Genomic DNA, 16,568 nt, shown 5'->3' on the forward strand with positions numbered 1-16,568 from the left:
CTTATGTGACATGTTTCACTAACTTTCTCAAACATTGCTGTTCTATTGTTTATACCCTTTCAGAAATCAGATAAGAAGAAAGTAATGACGACAGCGAAACGATTGGCTAATCTGAAAGCCCTCAAAGCTCTCAGACGTTCAAATCCACAGCCTCCAATGGTGACCTCACTGGACATAGAGCAGCTGACTGAAAGCAGTGATCAAGAGGAGCAAAGTGATAGCAGTGATACCCGTGAAGAATCTGCAGAGATTAGAGAAGACAGCTCAGTCCATTCCCCTGTCAATCAGTCAGATGATGCTCAAGTCCAACATCAGAATTGCAAAAAGTGCAAAGAAAAGGATTTGTTACTTAAACTCCTGAAAAGGAAACTGAAAAGTCTGAAATCCACTAAGGATAAACTTGGCTTCAAACCTCTCAGCCCCCCCAAGCGCCAGAAATTTGAAAGAAGTAAACATGACCCAACAGCCCGGCTTCCTAAATTTGGTATGAATTCTTTGGCAATAATATTGTTTCTTGTGTAGTGTAATGTGAATTTTTAGAACTGGTTGTTCTATTTTGGAACTCACATCCCGCTAATTAAACAGATACTACTAATTAGCAATATCTTTCAAATATCATTGTCAACCACTTGAATTAGAAGTATGTTTTCTGTACTTCATCAGTTTGTCATGACACTCCTAATTGCTATGTTGTTACTACATTTTATTTTAAACAGAGAAAGTCCTGAATGCTTGGTTTCAACACATTTGTGGGACAGGTAAAAGGGACGCCGAAAACTCCAAACAACGGGTCTATCATGTCCGTACCTGGGCATATTTCATGTCTCACAATCAACTCCCTGCAATGACGTTTGCATTTATGGACAACAGAGAAAGACTGACTGAGTACATTTTTACAAATTTCTGTGATATATTAGTCCAGTAATCTCAATAATACTAAAGTGATTACTGATTTGTGTTTGTTTGTGGGCCTTTTTTAGATGGACAACTTATCTGAATAAATATGCTGTAACAACCAAAAGGATCTGGATTGGAAGTGTGAGGGCGTTCTTGCAATTTCTGATTGATGCACAACTGCCAGAGGTCAGAGCCTCCCGTAAGGCTTTAAAGGGGACTTTATTTGCTCTTCAGTCGGAAATGAAGAAGACCAAAAGGGAGTTACAAACCCACAGGCAAGCCATCCGGATCAAAAAATCACGTAAGATCCAACTTTACTACTTAGTTGTTACCTAGCATGTGCAATAAATAAATCATTTATAGATGTCATGATATCATGACTGTGATGTAGTGAGGAACAAGGACTCAAAATGTTGTAATGTAAGGTATAATTGTATATAAGTAGGTCTTTTGTGCATTGTATATGTACAGTGGTATGCAAAAGTTTGTGCACCCCTGTTGTTTTTCAGGATGTTTCTTTATAAATCATTGGTTGCTTGAATTAGCAATTTCAATTCAATATATCATAACAATCTGTATTAGGTCTGAAATACAACCTGTTTTATATTTACATCATTGCGTGCAGCATGAATGAGCATGACTGGAGCTGCAGGAACATAAAAACATTCTGTGTCTTTTAGAAATGCTTGTAGATCCTGTCCACATCACTGATTTTCTCCAGATGGCCACCACACACATCCCTGAAGCACTTGGTAAGTGTGTAGTTCATTTCTCCATAAGGACAACTCTAATAACCCCAATAATATCTCTGTTAATGAGAAATTATATAATATTTACTTACCAGCTGTAATCTGTATGTATATATAGTTCAGAATCTCAGATTTGCAGAAATATATGACAGAACTTTTTGCTTTCAATTATAACAGACTGCTCATTTATAATCACTTGTTGGACTTTTGATTTTTCTTCAAATATATAATACATATACAAACAGTAGCATTTGTGATGTTTATACAGGATTATATTAGGGGGAGTATATAGCAATATAATGGATATGCTTCCCTATCCCTTGTGTCTTACTGTGCAACCTCTATGTTACTCAATAGTCGAGCTTGAGAAAAATCCCACACCTGAGAACCTAGACTGGTTCTATGGTCTTCTGGCTGGATTTGTCATCTGCACAACTGGGCACAGAAGAGGCGTCATATCAAATATGACAGTTGAGGAAGTTGGCACAGCTGAAGCGGATGGTGATGGCCGGCGGATAATCAGAGTAAAATCATTAAGCAATTATTTCTCTCCCTGATTAAAGATATTTTCTTACCAGCGACATCAATGACTGTGTGCAATGTAATTTAGTTGCTGATTCTTTTACAGGTAAAAGAGCACAAGACCAAGGAAACATTTGGCCATGCACTTGTTCCCCTAACGAACGACGAATACATATGGTTTCACCGCTTTGTGAACCACCGCCACAGATACCTTGGTGTATCATCACAACTGATTTTTACCAACACTCATGGAAGGGCTTATTGTAAGATGTTGGCTTCATTCCAAGATGCATGGAGGAAGTTTGGTATCCCAGGAAAACCAACCTTCTCTATGATTAGGAGCAGCATCAGCACTTTTGTGAGTAGTTTCCACTTTATGGTGATTCAATGTTTTTACCTTCCTATCTTTTTAGAGTGATGATATAAAACAGTCACCCTTCCTGGTTTTACTCCCAGTGTTATAATGTTGAAAGGACATTTCTTTTTCTTTTTATTGTCTTCTGTTGTACTTCTTTTTGTGGTTCTGTCCTTAGCTCTGCAAATCTCCTTGAAAATGTCAAATGTTAGTGCAATTAATAACATTATTTAATGTTTACATTTGTAGAGTGGGAGATCCTTGGGAACCCAAAGCAAGGTACAAGTCCACCGGATGATGTGCCATTCTGATGCAACTGCAGCGAGGTTTTATGAGGCAGATTTAAACTTGGACGAAGCCTTCAAGTGCCGCAACAATGCTGCAAAGGCACTTGCTGTGAACAATAGAACCAGAGACTCTGAGGAATCTACAACCTCAGAAGACAATGAAGATGTGTTGCAGAGAAGATATGCTGGACCAAAGAAAAGAAAGTCTAGTCAAAATGCCACAAGAGGAGAAATTGTGAAAAAGAAGACCAAACAGCACGCAAACACCATTGACACAGACAGCAGCAAAGATGAAAGTAACAATGAAGTCAGGAAAGTCATTGATCTGACAGCAGGAAACACATCTGGAAAACACCGACATAAACAGAGTGGCAGGGGAAGAGCAAAAGTGACTACAGAGAGTAGTGAAAGTGAAGATTATGCTGATAACTGTGAACACATTGACCTTACAGCAGCAGGTACATTGGGATCCACCAAAGGTAAAGATAATGCTAAAGAAAAGGGAAAAGCCACAAAGGACACAGGACATTTCTATAGTCGTACTCAATTTCTTAAAAACAAGTTCAAATGTTGGGTATATCCTAAAATTATGTCAGAAAGAACTGCAATCCAAAGAAAAATGCAAAATGTTGTTAGACCAAATGAAACAACTGAGGGTGTGAACCAAACACAGACAGAGACAATAGATGAAGACAATGAAGCCTTGAGGCCAGAAAGTTTGAGTGAAAATGAAAACAGTATGGAAACAGCGACTACAGATAACGAAGAAGACAAAGCTGAAGATGAAAATGGTCCCTTGTTGAACAAAACAGACATAGACCAAGAAGTTTCCAGTGGACTAGTGAGAAAAACTATAGAAAAAGTCCAAGCTTTGAGCAGAGAGGATATAGGCAAAAATAAAAATGAACCAGAGACAAAGATGACAACCAAGGGAAAAGGCCACATGAGAGCAAAAGGAACAACTGAAAACAAAGACACAGTTAGAGTAAAAGAAGATGGCCCTGGGACTAGCTATGAGTCTCCAGTGGCACACCCAAAAATGAGGAAAAAATCTCTAACGCAGAAAAGGTCTTTGACAAAGTGTGATGAAAGCAAAGAAACAGAGCAAGAAGGCAACAAGCAAGAAAGAAAAAGACCAAAGAGCCTGACTGCAAGACAGCTGTTAAGTCCAAAGATGCTCAGAAGTCACAAGAACAAAGACACACCTAAAGACACCAACAAAAGACAAAAAGCCATACAAAGACTCAGAGGAAAAGGGTTTTTCAGTTGTTTTTGATTTTACTTTGATGTTTGTTTTACTACATTTTCGAAAACTTTGTGATCATGTGAGGTTTTTTGTTTTTTACTTATTTTACACGGACGCTCTGACTGTTTCCTTTTTTTTTTCTTTTTTTTTTAGATTTTACTCATTTTGGTCATGTGAGGTCTTTTTGTTATGTCTGAGAATTGTTTTTATTTTTTACTTTTAAAATGTAAGTTTTTTTCAAACAACAAATGCCAAATGCAATAATAAAGACTTTTCTGTTCAATTTGAAAATTGTGTGTCTTTGTTTGCTTGTCAATCATTATTCATGGATTTCATTGTAATTCCAAATAACTCACATTTTATACAGACAAGGCTGCTAAAGGATGATATGTAGATGTCATTAATAACATTGGCTGGATTAACACAAAAGAAAAGAAGAAAAGGATGAAGAAGATTGAGAAGCAACAAGAGAAGCTAGAAAGTTTTGCTGAGGATTGTATATCGCTGCCATTGCCCAAACTGAGCAGTCATATTTCACCTCAGTTGAACGCCTCCACACCCTCTCAACTGCCTGCCATAACCACACCAACATCACTTCACCTGCCTGTTGCTTAAACATCATTGCTGAATCTACCGCCAGTCTGCTCCACCAACATCTCCCCCGCCTGCAGCTGCTACACCATCATCACCATTGGATCAACTGTCTGCAGCTGCGGCGCTACCGGAGGGGCCCGCTCTGCCCGAGGGGGTCAGCATGCAGGAATGGCCTGCAAAGTCAGAGCTGGAGGTCAGCGGCACACCAGTGACCTGCTCAGTCGGAGCTGGAGGTCAGAGCACTGGAGGGACCTCCACGTCCAGCATGGCCTGCTAATCACGAACCACCTACCGCGCTTCGCCATTACCCATTGGAACTGCTACATGGCAGTCCACCATAGCTCCTTCACTATTTTGTTTATACAGTGACAAATCATGCCAACAGTTGTCTCGAGCTGCTTAATTTCAGGTTAAGACCCGAAAATAATACAAAGAAATCAGGAAAAAACTGATGATGGCCATCATGAGCAAAGGCTTTGGGAACAGTGGCAAGGAAAACTTCCCTTTTAACAGGGGAGATCAATTTATTCACTTACATTAACAGACATTCCAAAAACTGGATAAAAATTCCTTTTTTCTGTCATTGTTAGTGTGGATCATTCCACCTACCTTCTCCACCACATCACACTGATCAGATGGTAATGCCTTTCACCCTGGTTTATCTCTGACATCAGCACCAACAATTCTTTTACGTTTTTTGTTTGAAGTTATTTTATTGGAGTATCTACCAGCAAGAATTTTGAGAATCAAAGATCATTTTAACAAACTGTGATTTCAAATGAGTTAAATGTTGCACTAACAAGTTTCCCAAAAGCTGTTATTATATTATTTTAATTTAATTTGATTACATTTAGTTTATTTTAATTATAGAAAAGATTCCAAACGACTCATCTTCTATTCCAAGTACTGGTACCATCAACTATGTTGGCAAATTAGATCGTGTGATTGGCTGAAGGATCTGACTCGTCATGAACTTTGGGGGGAGGAGCAATAACGTCAGACTGTGATGAGAGTACAGCAGACTGGCAAAGATTTGTTTCAAGGTAAGTGCAATCCTAACCACTAATTCTTTCCTTTTGTTATGATCCTAATCCTTAGTCCTTCCAATGATACAATACAAATAGCTAAACTTCCATAATTTTCATCCCTGTCCCTGGACATTCCAGTTATGTAATATACATCACTAATGCTTCCAACATTGTGCTGATGTCCTCTGTATGCAGTGTGTCTTTGGAAACATGCCACGCTATGTGCACCAAACATCTGAACTGCATTTAATGTTTTTGTTTATATTTTATGTATTTTTAAAAATAATTTCTCTTTCAACACAGTATTGCAAGTCCTTAGTCAAGTGGGCTCCTCACAAGAAGAAGAAAATGGATAGAAGAGCGAGTACTCCAATTCCTGAGGACCCTGTGAAAAGCAATAAACCACAACTGGTGGAAAAAGATGAAACTAGGAAGCTGGAGATTTCTGAAACCATTAAAGAGCCTCAGTCCAGCAATGATGGTGTGCCAGTGAATGTAAGTTAACAGAGTAACACAGCCAACAAGAAATGAAATATCAGATGAAATGAGTTACTGCAACAAATACTAAGAATCTCCTCTCTTCATTTGTCTTTGCAGGCAGACGGTGTTGCCGATGGGAAAGGAAAATGACTGCCAATAAAGACACACAAACATAGCTACACACACACAAGCATGCATGCACCTGCACACATATGTTCATATACAACAATGTTCAGATAAAGTTCAATAAAGTTCTTGTTGTTCAACTGCAAAATCCTGTGTTTTCTTTCTCACACTGATGGAGGATGGGAAAAGTCCACAGTCATGGTATTCAAAAAGAATATAATGCAAAGATTTGCAGCTGAATGTAAGAAGCAGCATTGTAATGTAATCCTTCTTATATAATACTGTTATATACCTACTTACTACTTGAAGCACTATAGATTAAAAGTCCCATTTTAACTGTAGATTAAAACAACACTTAAAAAAACAAGTTTAATAATTTGTTTGAAAAGGTGTAATTCCAGATTAAAGTTACAGTACACTAATAAGATTCACAAAACAGATTCACTGAATGTTATTTATTATAATTACAGAAAAGACTGCAAGCGAATCATCTTCAATTCCAAGTACTAGTACCTGCTAATATAGGCAGAATTAATAATGTGATTGGCTGAAAGGTCTTTATAGTCATGAGTTTGGGTGGGAGGGGCAGTGATGTCAGAGTGTGGTAAGAATACAGCAGACTGGAAGAGATTTGCTTCAAGGTAAGTTCAATCAAAATCACTAATGCTTTCATTTTTATGATATTAATCTCTTGTCCTCCCAGTTAAAGAATATAAATCACTAATGCTTCCAACATTGTTCTGATGTTCTTTTTCTACTGATAGCCCTGCGCATTACTTGAAGGATTTTAGATTAAAAATCCAATTTCTTAACTGTAGATTAAAACAACACTCTATTTAAATAGTTCATTAATTTATTTGAGAAGGTGTAATTCCAGATCAAAGTTGCAGTACACTTACAAGGATGATATGCAAATGCCATTAATTAGGTTTGTCGCATTAATTACACAAAAATCATCCTTGATTTCAAGTTAGTTTAGTAATGGATTATTTGATTTGCTAATCGACAGTGATGTGAGTAGAAGTCCTGAGAAGTGTGATTTGGTAAATGGGAAGTCTAATCACCATTCCTTAACTCTAAATTACTAATTCTTCTGGCTTTAAAAAAAAATCCTAATCCCTTAAGATAAAAATAAATATATAAAAAAAAAACGAAAAAAACACCCAGCACGCCCCTGCGGGCGGTTTATCCTTCAAGCTCGGGTCCTCTACCAGAGGCCTGGGAGCTTGAGGGTCCTGCGCAGTATCTTAGCTGTTCCCAGGACTGCGCTCTTCTGGACAGAGATCTCCGATGTTATTCCCGGGATCTGCTGGAGCCACTCGCCTAGCTTGGGAGTCACCACACCTAGTGCTCCGATTACCACGGGGACCACCGTTACCTTCACCCTCCACATCCTCTCGAGCTCTTCTCTGAGCCCTTGGTATTTTTCCAGCTTCTCGTGTTCCTTCTTCCTGATATTGCTGTCATTCGGAACCGCTACATCGATCACTACGGCCGTCTTCTTCTGTTTGTCTACCACCACTATGTCCGGTTGGTTAGCCACCACCATTTTGTCCGTCTGTATCTGGAAGTCCCACAGGATCTTAGCTCGGTCATTCTCCACCACCCTTGGGGGCATCTCCCATTTTGACCTCTGGACTTCCAGGTTATACTCGGCACAGATGTTCCTGTACACTATGCCGGCCACTTGGTTATGGCGTTCCATGTATGCCTTGCCTGCTAGCATCTTGCACCCTGCTGTTATGTGCTGGATTGTCTCTGGGGCATCTTTACACAGCCTGGGGTCTTGCCTGGTGTGATAGACCCCAGCCTCTATGGATCTTGTACTCAGAGCTTGTTCTTGTGCTGCCATGATTAGTGCCTCTGTGCTGTCTTTCAGTCCAGCTTTGTCCAGCCACTGGTAGGATTTCTGGATATCAGCCACCTCCTCTATCTGCCGGTGATACATACCAGTCCGAACGACATTCCAATGTCATTGCTGTATAGCCTGGTAGTGTGGATCAGTGAATCGATGTCTCGTTCACTCTTGGCATACAGCTTGATGTCATCCATGTACAGGAGGTGGCTGACAACTGCTCCGTTCCGTAGTCGGTATCTGTAGCCAGTCTTGTTAATGATCTCACTGAGGGGGTTCAGGCCTATGCAGAACAGCAGTGGGAACAGAGCATCTCCTTGGTAGATCCCGCACTTGATAGTGACTTGTGCTATGGGCTTGGAGTTGGCCTCTAGTGTTGTACGTTGAGTTGAGTTCCTGATGAAGGCTCTTAGGGTCCCATTGATCTTGTACAATTCTAGGCATTCCAGTATCCAGCTGTGGGGCATTGAGTCATAGGCCTTCTTGTAATCAATCCAGGCAGTGCACAGGTTGGTCAGTCTGGTCTTGCAGTCTCGGCTGACTGTTCTGTCTACCAGTAGCTGGTGTTTTGCGCCTCTGGTATTCTTGCCAATTCCTTTCTGTGTCCCGCTCATGTATTGACCCATGTGCCTGTTCATCTTAGCCGATATGATGCCTGACAGGAGCTTCCATGTAGTACTGAGGCAGGTTATTGGTCGGTAGTTGGAGGGGACCGGTCCCTTCTTGGGGTCCTTGGGGATCAGGACCGTCCGACCTTCGGTTAGCCATTCCGGGTGTCTCTCGTTAACTAGCAGCTGGTTCATTTGTGCTGCCAGACGCTCGTGGAGTGCAGTCAGCTTCTTTAGCCAGTAGGCGTGAACCATGTCGGGCCCTGGTGCTGTCCAACTCTTCATACTGGAGACCCTTTCTTGGATATCTGCCACTGTGATGGTTACTGGACCCTGTTCAGGGAGGTCGCTGTGGTCTGCCCTCAGATCAACTAGCCACTGAGCATTGCTGTTATGGGTTGCGTCCTTCTCCCATATGCTCTTCCAGTATTGCTCCGTCTCCAGCCTTGGTGGTGCTGGTGGTAATAAGCTGTTCTCTTATTATTGTTCCCTTGCCACTGAGAGTACACCTTTGCTGGTTCTGTGGAGAACAGCTGGTTTATTCTCCTGCCTTCTATCTCTCTGGTATACCTCCTCAAGCGGCTGGCCAAGGCTGTGAGTCTTTGCTTGGCAGTTTCCAAGGCCTCAGGTATGGACAGCTTGCTGTATTTCTTATGCACCTTCTTTGTCGCACCTTTCTGCAACTCCGTTAGTTGGCTAACCTCCCTCCGTGCTACTTTGATCTTGCTCTCTAGCCTCCTTCTCCATGGAAGGTACTGCCCCTTGTGGCTGTTCAACTTGTAGCCAAGCATCTCACTGATCACTGCTGCCGTATTGTAGATCAGCTTGTTAGTGTCGGTAATCGTGGTTGTAGGTATTGTCCGTAGTGCTGCATTAACATCATCTATGTCTGCGGTAGGCTCGCTTAGCATAGGGGGTCTAGCCTTAGGACCCTTACTGGATACAGACGCCCCAGGCAGGAATCGCTACGCTATCCAGCTGCTATATATATATATATATATATATATATATATATATATATATATATATATATAAAGATAAAAATACAGTATCTCAAAATGAAAACATAACCGTAAATTCAGACACGTAAGGTAGTGCTGAAAAGAATGATCTAATTTGCCAACATAGTTGAGGGTAACAGTACTTAAAATACGAGATGACTCTTTTGGAATCCTTTCAATAATTAAAATGAATTAAATGTAATTAAATTAATATTAATTCCTTTTGGGAATCTTGCTAGTGCAATGTTTAACTCTTTTGGAATCACATCTTGTAAAAATGATCTTTGAGGAGGAACCAGGACGCGGGGGACCTCACCAGCCAGTGGTGAAGATTGGGAAGAACAAGGGAAATTCCTGGCCCGAAGTTGGGGTGCTGGCTTGACTGGCCTCACTTCCACCCAAGACACCGTGCTTTGCAGTCCTGCTCAGCTGTCAGTAAGCCACGGCTGGATGGCTCATGGGGCTTAGTCAGGCAATCGGAATATGTGGTGGTGCATGGATTGTAATACCACTGCAGGTGAGATGGACGCACCTCTTTGATCTTGCCTCGCCAGCTTAAAAGCTGTATTGGTTCCTGTGTTGAGGGTTGTTGCGGAGATGTGAAATAAAGCATGCTGAAACGCTTAAAAGTTGACACTGGGCCTTCAGTGGTTTGTTACTTAGGTGCCAAAAGCCAGGATTGTGGGCAGTGCAGACCCACAACTGGACTGGCAAGGGGAGGAGCACTGCCACTCCCCCAAAGTTTGGTGTTGTATTCACAATGATCTTTTAGCCAATCAGAGAACTGAATTCTGCTATTTTTAAAGGGTACTGGACCTTGGAAAGCAAGAATACCCATTAGGAATTTTGTGTGTAAATAATACTAAATCATTAGCAAGAGAAATAAAAATAAAAATAAATATATATATATATATATATATATATATCTTGTAAAAGAAATCAATAAACTTTGACTCTGTACTACTGAATTAAAGGTTTTACAAATGTTCAGATATATAAAGGATTGTTATTGTGGCGAGAATAAGGCACGGCGGGACCACGGAGTATCATTCGGAGCCATCTTTATTTACATCTCACCACAACACACCCAAACCCCTGAGTCCCCATGTTTTTAACTAGGCGGGCGTGATTAAGGATGCTGTGCAGGTGCGTCCGCCCTCCCTGCACGGCACCGCAGACCACGCCCCACCACAGTTACTGTATCTAAGTTGCAATTGTCATTTGTGGCGGAGGTGTGGTCCGGGGCGCGGCTGCAGGGGAGGAGTGGTGCAGTGAGCTCAACGGGGCGGTGCTGGTAAGAACAGCTGATGGCGATTTTGGACTGATGGTGGTTTTTCCTTCCCTTTATATAGTGAGGCGGAGAGGAGCGGAGGGAGGAAGCTGGGGAAACCGACCGCTGCCAAACGGTGTTCAGCTGTCATTCTGTGGACACTCACAATAAACGTGCATCTGATGTTAACGACGTGTGTGTGGGTGTATCTGTGCCTAGCGTGTGTCACAAGTGGTGCCGAAACCCAGGACCCTGCCGGTGTGGGGATGTCCGACCCGCAGGCTGCGCCGCCCGCCCAGCCTTTGCAGCTTTTGGCGCAGGTGCTGGCGGAGATGGCGAAAATGAACCACGACCATGCGGCGGCCCAGCGGGCTCACCTGGCTGCGCTGCAAGAGCAGACGGACCGGCAGACTCGGCAAACCTGTCGGCTGGCCGTGGCGGATCGGCCGTTTGCTTGGGCCCGGAAGCTGCATGATGCGGCCGTACGCTGGCTGCAGCCGGGATCGTCAGAGGGCGAGACGCTGCTGGTGGGCAAAGTGGTGCTGGAGCAGTTCGTGGAGGGGCTGCCTGCAGAAACGGCGAGATGGGTCAGGCGCCACCGTCCCGTGAGTCTGGAGGTGGCGGTTACGTTGGCGGAGGACCACCTTGCCGCTAGAGCAGGGGAGCCCGGGGACAGTGGCAGGAGGCCACGTGGGGTGCTCGACCTGATTAAAGAAAGCTTGGAGGACGGTCCGAGCCCCGCCAAGAATGAGATTCAGTACGTGTTAGACCTGAGAGCAAAACTCCACACTTTGGGGAGGTTGTCACGGGAGAATTTGCTCCAGGCTCAGCAGCGTCAGCAACGCCTGTATGACAGAGGGGCTAGACTTAGGCAATTTTCACCGGGAGACAAAGTGCTTGTATTACTCCCTTCTTCCAGCTCGAAGTTGCTCGCCAAGTGGCAAGGACCCTTTGTGGTCACACGGCGAGTCGGGGACGTTGACTATGAGGTCGCTCGGTCGGACAGGGGAGGGGCCACGCAGATTTATCACCTCAATCTCCTTAAAGTGTGGAGAGAGGTTGAAACCGCTTCTCTGGCAAGCCTGGTTAAGGAGAGAGATGAGTTGGGGCCGGAGGTGCCAAATTCCATCATCCCCGCCTCCCTCCCTTGTGATGACCATCTCACACAGGCCCAGAGAGCGGACGTTGTCGTGTTACAACAGCGTTTTGCGGACGTGCTCTCCCCCTTGCCCGGCCGGATGTCTCTCATTGAGCATCATTTTGTAACGCAGCCTGGCGTGACGGTGCGTTCACGGCCCTACAGGCTCCCTGAGCATAAACGGCAGATCGTTCAGAGAGAGTTGGCGGAAATGCTGAAAATGGGAGTAATAGAAGAGTCGCACAGCGCCTGGTGTAGCCCCATCGTTCTCGTAGTGAAGAAGGATGGGTCGATCCGGTTCTGTGTCAACTATCGCAGGGTGAACGACCCATGCCCCGGGTCGACGAGCTCCTGGACCGGCTGGGCACGGCCCGCTTTTTCACGACGCTGGATTTAACCAAGGGCTATTGGCAGATTCCCTTGTCTGCCGAGTCCAGGGAGAAAACGGCCTTCTCCACTCCGTACGGGTTGTACCAATTCGTTATGCTTCCGTTCGGCTTGCTCGGGGCCCCTGCCACCTTCCAGCGCCTAATTATTAGGCAAAGTCCTTTCCTTTGGCAAAATGTGTCAAAAGAAGGACTTGACAGGCTCAGAAAAGTCAAAAATAGTGAGATATCTTGCAGAGGGATGCAGCAGTCTCAAAATTGCAAAGCTTCTGAAGCGTGATCATCGAACAATCAAGCGTTTCATTCAAAATAGTCAACAGGGTCGCAAGAAGCGTGTGGAAAAACCAAGGCGCAAAATAACTGCCCATGAACTGAGAAAAGTCAAGCGTGCAGCTGCCAAGATGCCACTTGCCACCAGTTTGGCCATATTTCAGAGCTGCAACATCACTGGAGTGCCCAAAAGCACAAGGTGTGCAATACTCAGAGACATGGCCAAGGTAAGAAAGTCTGAAAGACAACCACCACTGAACAAGACACACAAGCTGAAACGTCAAGACTGGGCCAAGAAATATCTCAAGACTGGTTTTTCTAAGGTTTTATGGACTGATGAAATGAGAGTGAGTCTTGATGGGCCAGATGGATGGGCCCATGGCTGGATTGGTAAAGGGCAGAGAGCTCCAGTCCGACTCAGACGCCAGCAAGGTGGAGGTGGAGTACTGGTTTGGGCTGGTATCATCAAAGATGAGCTTGTGGGGCCTTTTCGGGTCGAGGATGGAGTCAAGCTCAACTCCCAGTCCTACTGCCAGTTTCTGGAAGACACCTTCTTCAAGCAGTGGTACAGGAAGAAGTCTGCATCCTTCAAGAAAAACATGATTTCCATGCAGGACAATGCTCCATCACACGCGTCCAAGTACTCCACAGCGTGGCTGGCAAGAAAGGGTATAAAAGAAGAAAAACTAATGACATGGCCTCCTTGTTCACCTGATCTGAACCCCATTGAGAACCTGTGGTCCATCATCAAATGTGAGATTTACAAGGAGGGAAAACAGTACACCTCTCTGAACAGTGTCTGGGAGGCTGTGGTTGCTGCTGCACGCAATGTTGATGGTGAACAGATCAAAACACTGACAGAATCCATGGATGGCAGGCTTTTGAGTGTCCTTGCAAAGAAAGGTGGCTATATTGGTCGCTGATTTGTTTTTGTTTTGTTTTTGAATGTCAGAAATGTATATTTGTGAATGTGGAGATGTTATATTGGTTTCACTGGTAAAAATAAATAATTGAAATGGGTATATATTTGTTTTTTGTTAAGTTGCCTAATAATTATGCACAGTAATAGTCACCTGCACACACAGATATCCCCCTAAAATAGCTAAAACTAAAAACAAACTAAAAACTACTTCCAAAAACATTCAGCTTTGATATTAATGAGTTTTTTGGGTTCATTGAGAACATGGTTGTTGTTCAATAATAAAATTATTCCTCAAAAATACAACTTGCCTAATAATTCTGCACTCCCTGTAGTCTGACAGCTGAATATTAGTAGAAATACATTACATTGCATTTTTTACTTAGTCTTGGGAACAAAAATGAGAATCACATTTGAATTCACCTGTAGTTTTCTTTTCTTGTGTACAGTTTGAACCACCATCTTGATGTTACACAAACTGAACTTTGCCATCCTGCAATAACCTAGTGTGAGAATGAAGACACTCCATTTTGACATTTTTAACTTTAACAAACTTTATTAAACTTCATTTTAATGTGCATTTATTTGATTAGATGTATTTGTTGAAATGGAGCAGGAGCAAGACTAACAAATAGAATAATATGGCTAAAGCAACTGTTGCAAATAGTATCCACCAGGTGAATGGATCCATTAATCGCTCAGATGTCCACCTACAAAGTTTATGGGAATAAGAAGATGTACATGTTACTGATTTTATTGTATCATTGTGGAAAATATCTCTATAAAACAAAGAAAAACTTTTTACCTGCAAAGTTGTCCTGTAGGATTCTCATCTTGCAGGCTCCGACCAATGCTTGCTTCGTTGTCAGCATTTTGAATCAGCATTTCCACTGCATGATACACAAACATTTGTAGACCTAACACACTGGCACATACCTGACATTCTTTAAGTAGGAATAAGAACAAAATAAACCAATTTCCAAAGATAAGATGCATACAGATGGAATTATCATTATTATCTTGGAAGGATTAGTAATTTCTATTCTATAAGTGGAAGATCTATCACTCAGAGTAAAAAATTGGAAGAATTATTGATTTGAATTATAAAATTGTAAGATGTAGGGATTAGGATTTTTTTTTAAAGCCAGAAGAATTAGTAATTTAGAGTTAAGGAATGGTGATTAGACTTCCCATTTACCAAATCACACTTCTCAGGACTTCTACTCACATCACTGTCGATTAGCAAATCAAATAATCCATTACTAAACTAACTTGAAATCAAGGATGATTTTTGTGTAATTAATGCGACAAACCTAATTAATGGCATTTGCATATCATCCTTGTAAGTGTACTGCAACTTTGATCTGGAATTACACCTTCTCAAATAAATTAATGAACTATTTAAATAGAGTGTTGTTTTAATCTACAGTTAAGAAATTGGATTTTTAATCTAAAATCCTTCAAGTAATGCGCAGGGCTATCAGTAGAAAAAGAACATCAGAACAATGTTGGAAGCATTAGTGATTTATATTCTTTAACTGGGAGGACAAGAGATTAATATCATAAAAATGAAAGCATTAGTGATTTTGATTGAACTTACCTTGAAGCAAATCTCTTCCAGTCTGCTGTATTCTTACCACACTCTGACATCACTGCCCCTCCCACCCAAACTCATGACTATAAAGACCTTTCAGCCAATCACATTATTAATTCTGCCTATATTAGCAGGTACTAGTACTTGGAATTGAAGATGATTCGCTTGCAGTCTTTTCTGTAATTATAATAAATAACATTCAGTGAATCTGTTTTGTGAATCTTATTAGTGTACTGTAACTTTAATCTGGAATTACACCTTTTCAAACAAATTATTAAACTTGTTTTTTTAAGTGTTGTTTTAATCTACAGTTAAAATGGGACTTTTAATCTATAGTGCTTCAAGTAGTAAGTAGGTATATAACAGTATTATATAAGAAGGATTACATTACAATGCTGCTTCTTACATTCAGCTGCAAATCTTTGCATTATATTCTTTTTGAATACCATGACTGTGGACTTTTCCCATCCTCCATCAGTGTGAGAAAGAAAACACAGGATTTTGCAGTTGAACAACAAGAACTTTATTGAACTTTATCTGAACATTGTTGTATATGAACATATGTGTGCAGGTGCATGCATGCTTGTGTGTGTGTAGCTATGTTTGTGTGTCTTTATTGGCAGTCATTTTCCTTTCCCATCAGCAACACCGTCTGCCTGCAAAGACAAATGAAGAGAGGAGATTCTTAGTATTTGTTGCAGTAACTCATTTCATCTGATATTTCATTTCTTGTTGGCTGTGTTACTCTGTTAACTTACATTCACTGGCACACCATCATTGCTGGACTGAGGCTCTTTAACAGCTTCAGAAATCTCCAGCTTCCTAGTTTCATCTTTTTCCACCAGTGGTGGTTTGTTGCTTTTCACAGGGTCCTCAGGAATTGGAGTACTCGCTCTTCTATCCATTTTCCTCTTCTTGTGAGGAGCCCACTTGACTAAGGACTTGCAATACTGTGTTGAAAGAGAAATTATTTTTTAAAAATACATAAAATATAAACAAAAACATTAAATGCAGTTCAGATGTTTGGTGCACATAGCGTGGCATGTTTCCAAAGACACACTGCATACAGAGGACATCAGCACAATGTTGGAAGCATTAGTGATGTATATTACATAACTGGAATGTCCAGGGACAGGGATGAAAATTATGGAAGTTTAGCTATTTGTATTGTATCATTGGAAGGACTAAGGATTAGGATCATAACAGAAGGAAAGAATTAGTGGTTAGGATTGCACTTACCTTG

General features: G+C 41.9%; 1 protein-coding gene across 1 annotated transcript; it reads left to right on the forward strand.

Moving 5' to 3' along the window:
• The first annotated feature begins 2,152 nt into the window (after positions 1–2,152).
• On the forward strand, positions 2,153–4,874 carry LOC120723385. The gene is made up of 2 exons (XM_040014808.1): positions 2,153–2,526; positions 2,773–4,874. Exons 1-2 carry the CDS (start codon positions 2,437–2,439, stop codon positions 4,084–4,086), a joined length of 1,404 nt encoding a protein of 467 aa, XP_039870742.1. The 5' UTR covers positions 2,153–2,436; the 3' UTR covers positions 4,087–4,874.
• The last annotated feature ends 11,694 nt before the right edge of the window (positions 4,875–16,568 follow it).

This window comes from Simochromis diagramma, unplaced genomic scaffold (genome assembly GCF_900408965.1).
Source record: "Simochromis diagramma unplaced genomic scaffold, fSimDia1.1 OVJJ01000165.1, whole genome shotgun sequence".
NCBI lineage: Eukaryota > Metazoa > Chordata > Actinopteri > Cichliformes > Cichlidae > Simochromis > Simochromis diagramma.

Excerpts from the sequence above, each read along its gene's own strand:
- LOC120723385 (XM_040014808.1), top strand. The coding sequence starts at position 2,437 with ATGTTGGCTTCATTCCAAGATGCATGGAGGAAGTTTGGTATCCCAGGA. Across the intron at positions 2,527-2,772 it reads GGAGCAGCATCAGCACTTTT|AGTGGGAGATCCTTGGGAAC; the intron begins GTGAGTAGTTTC and ends TTACATTTGTAG.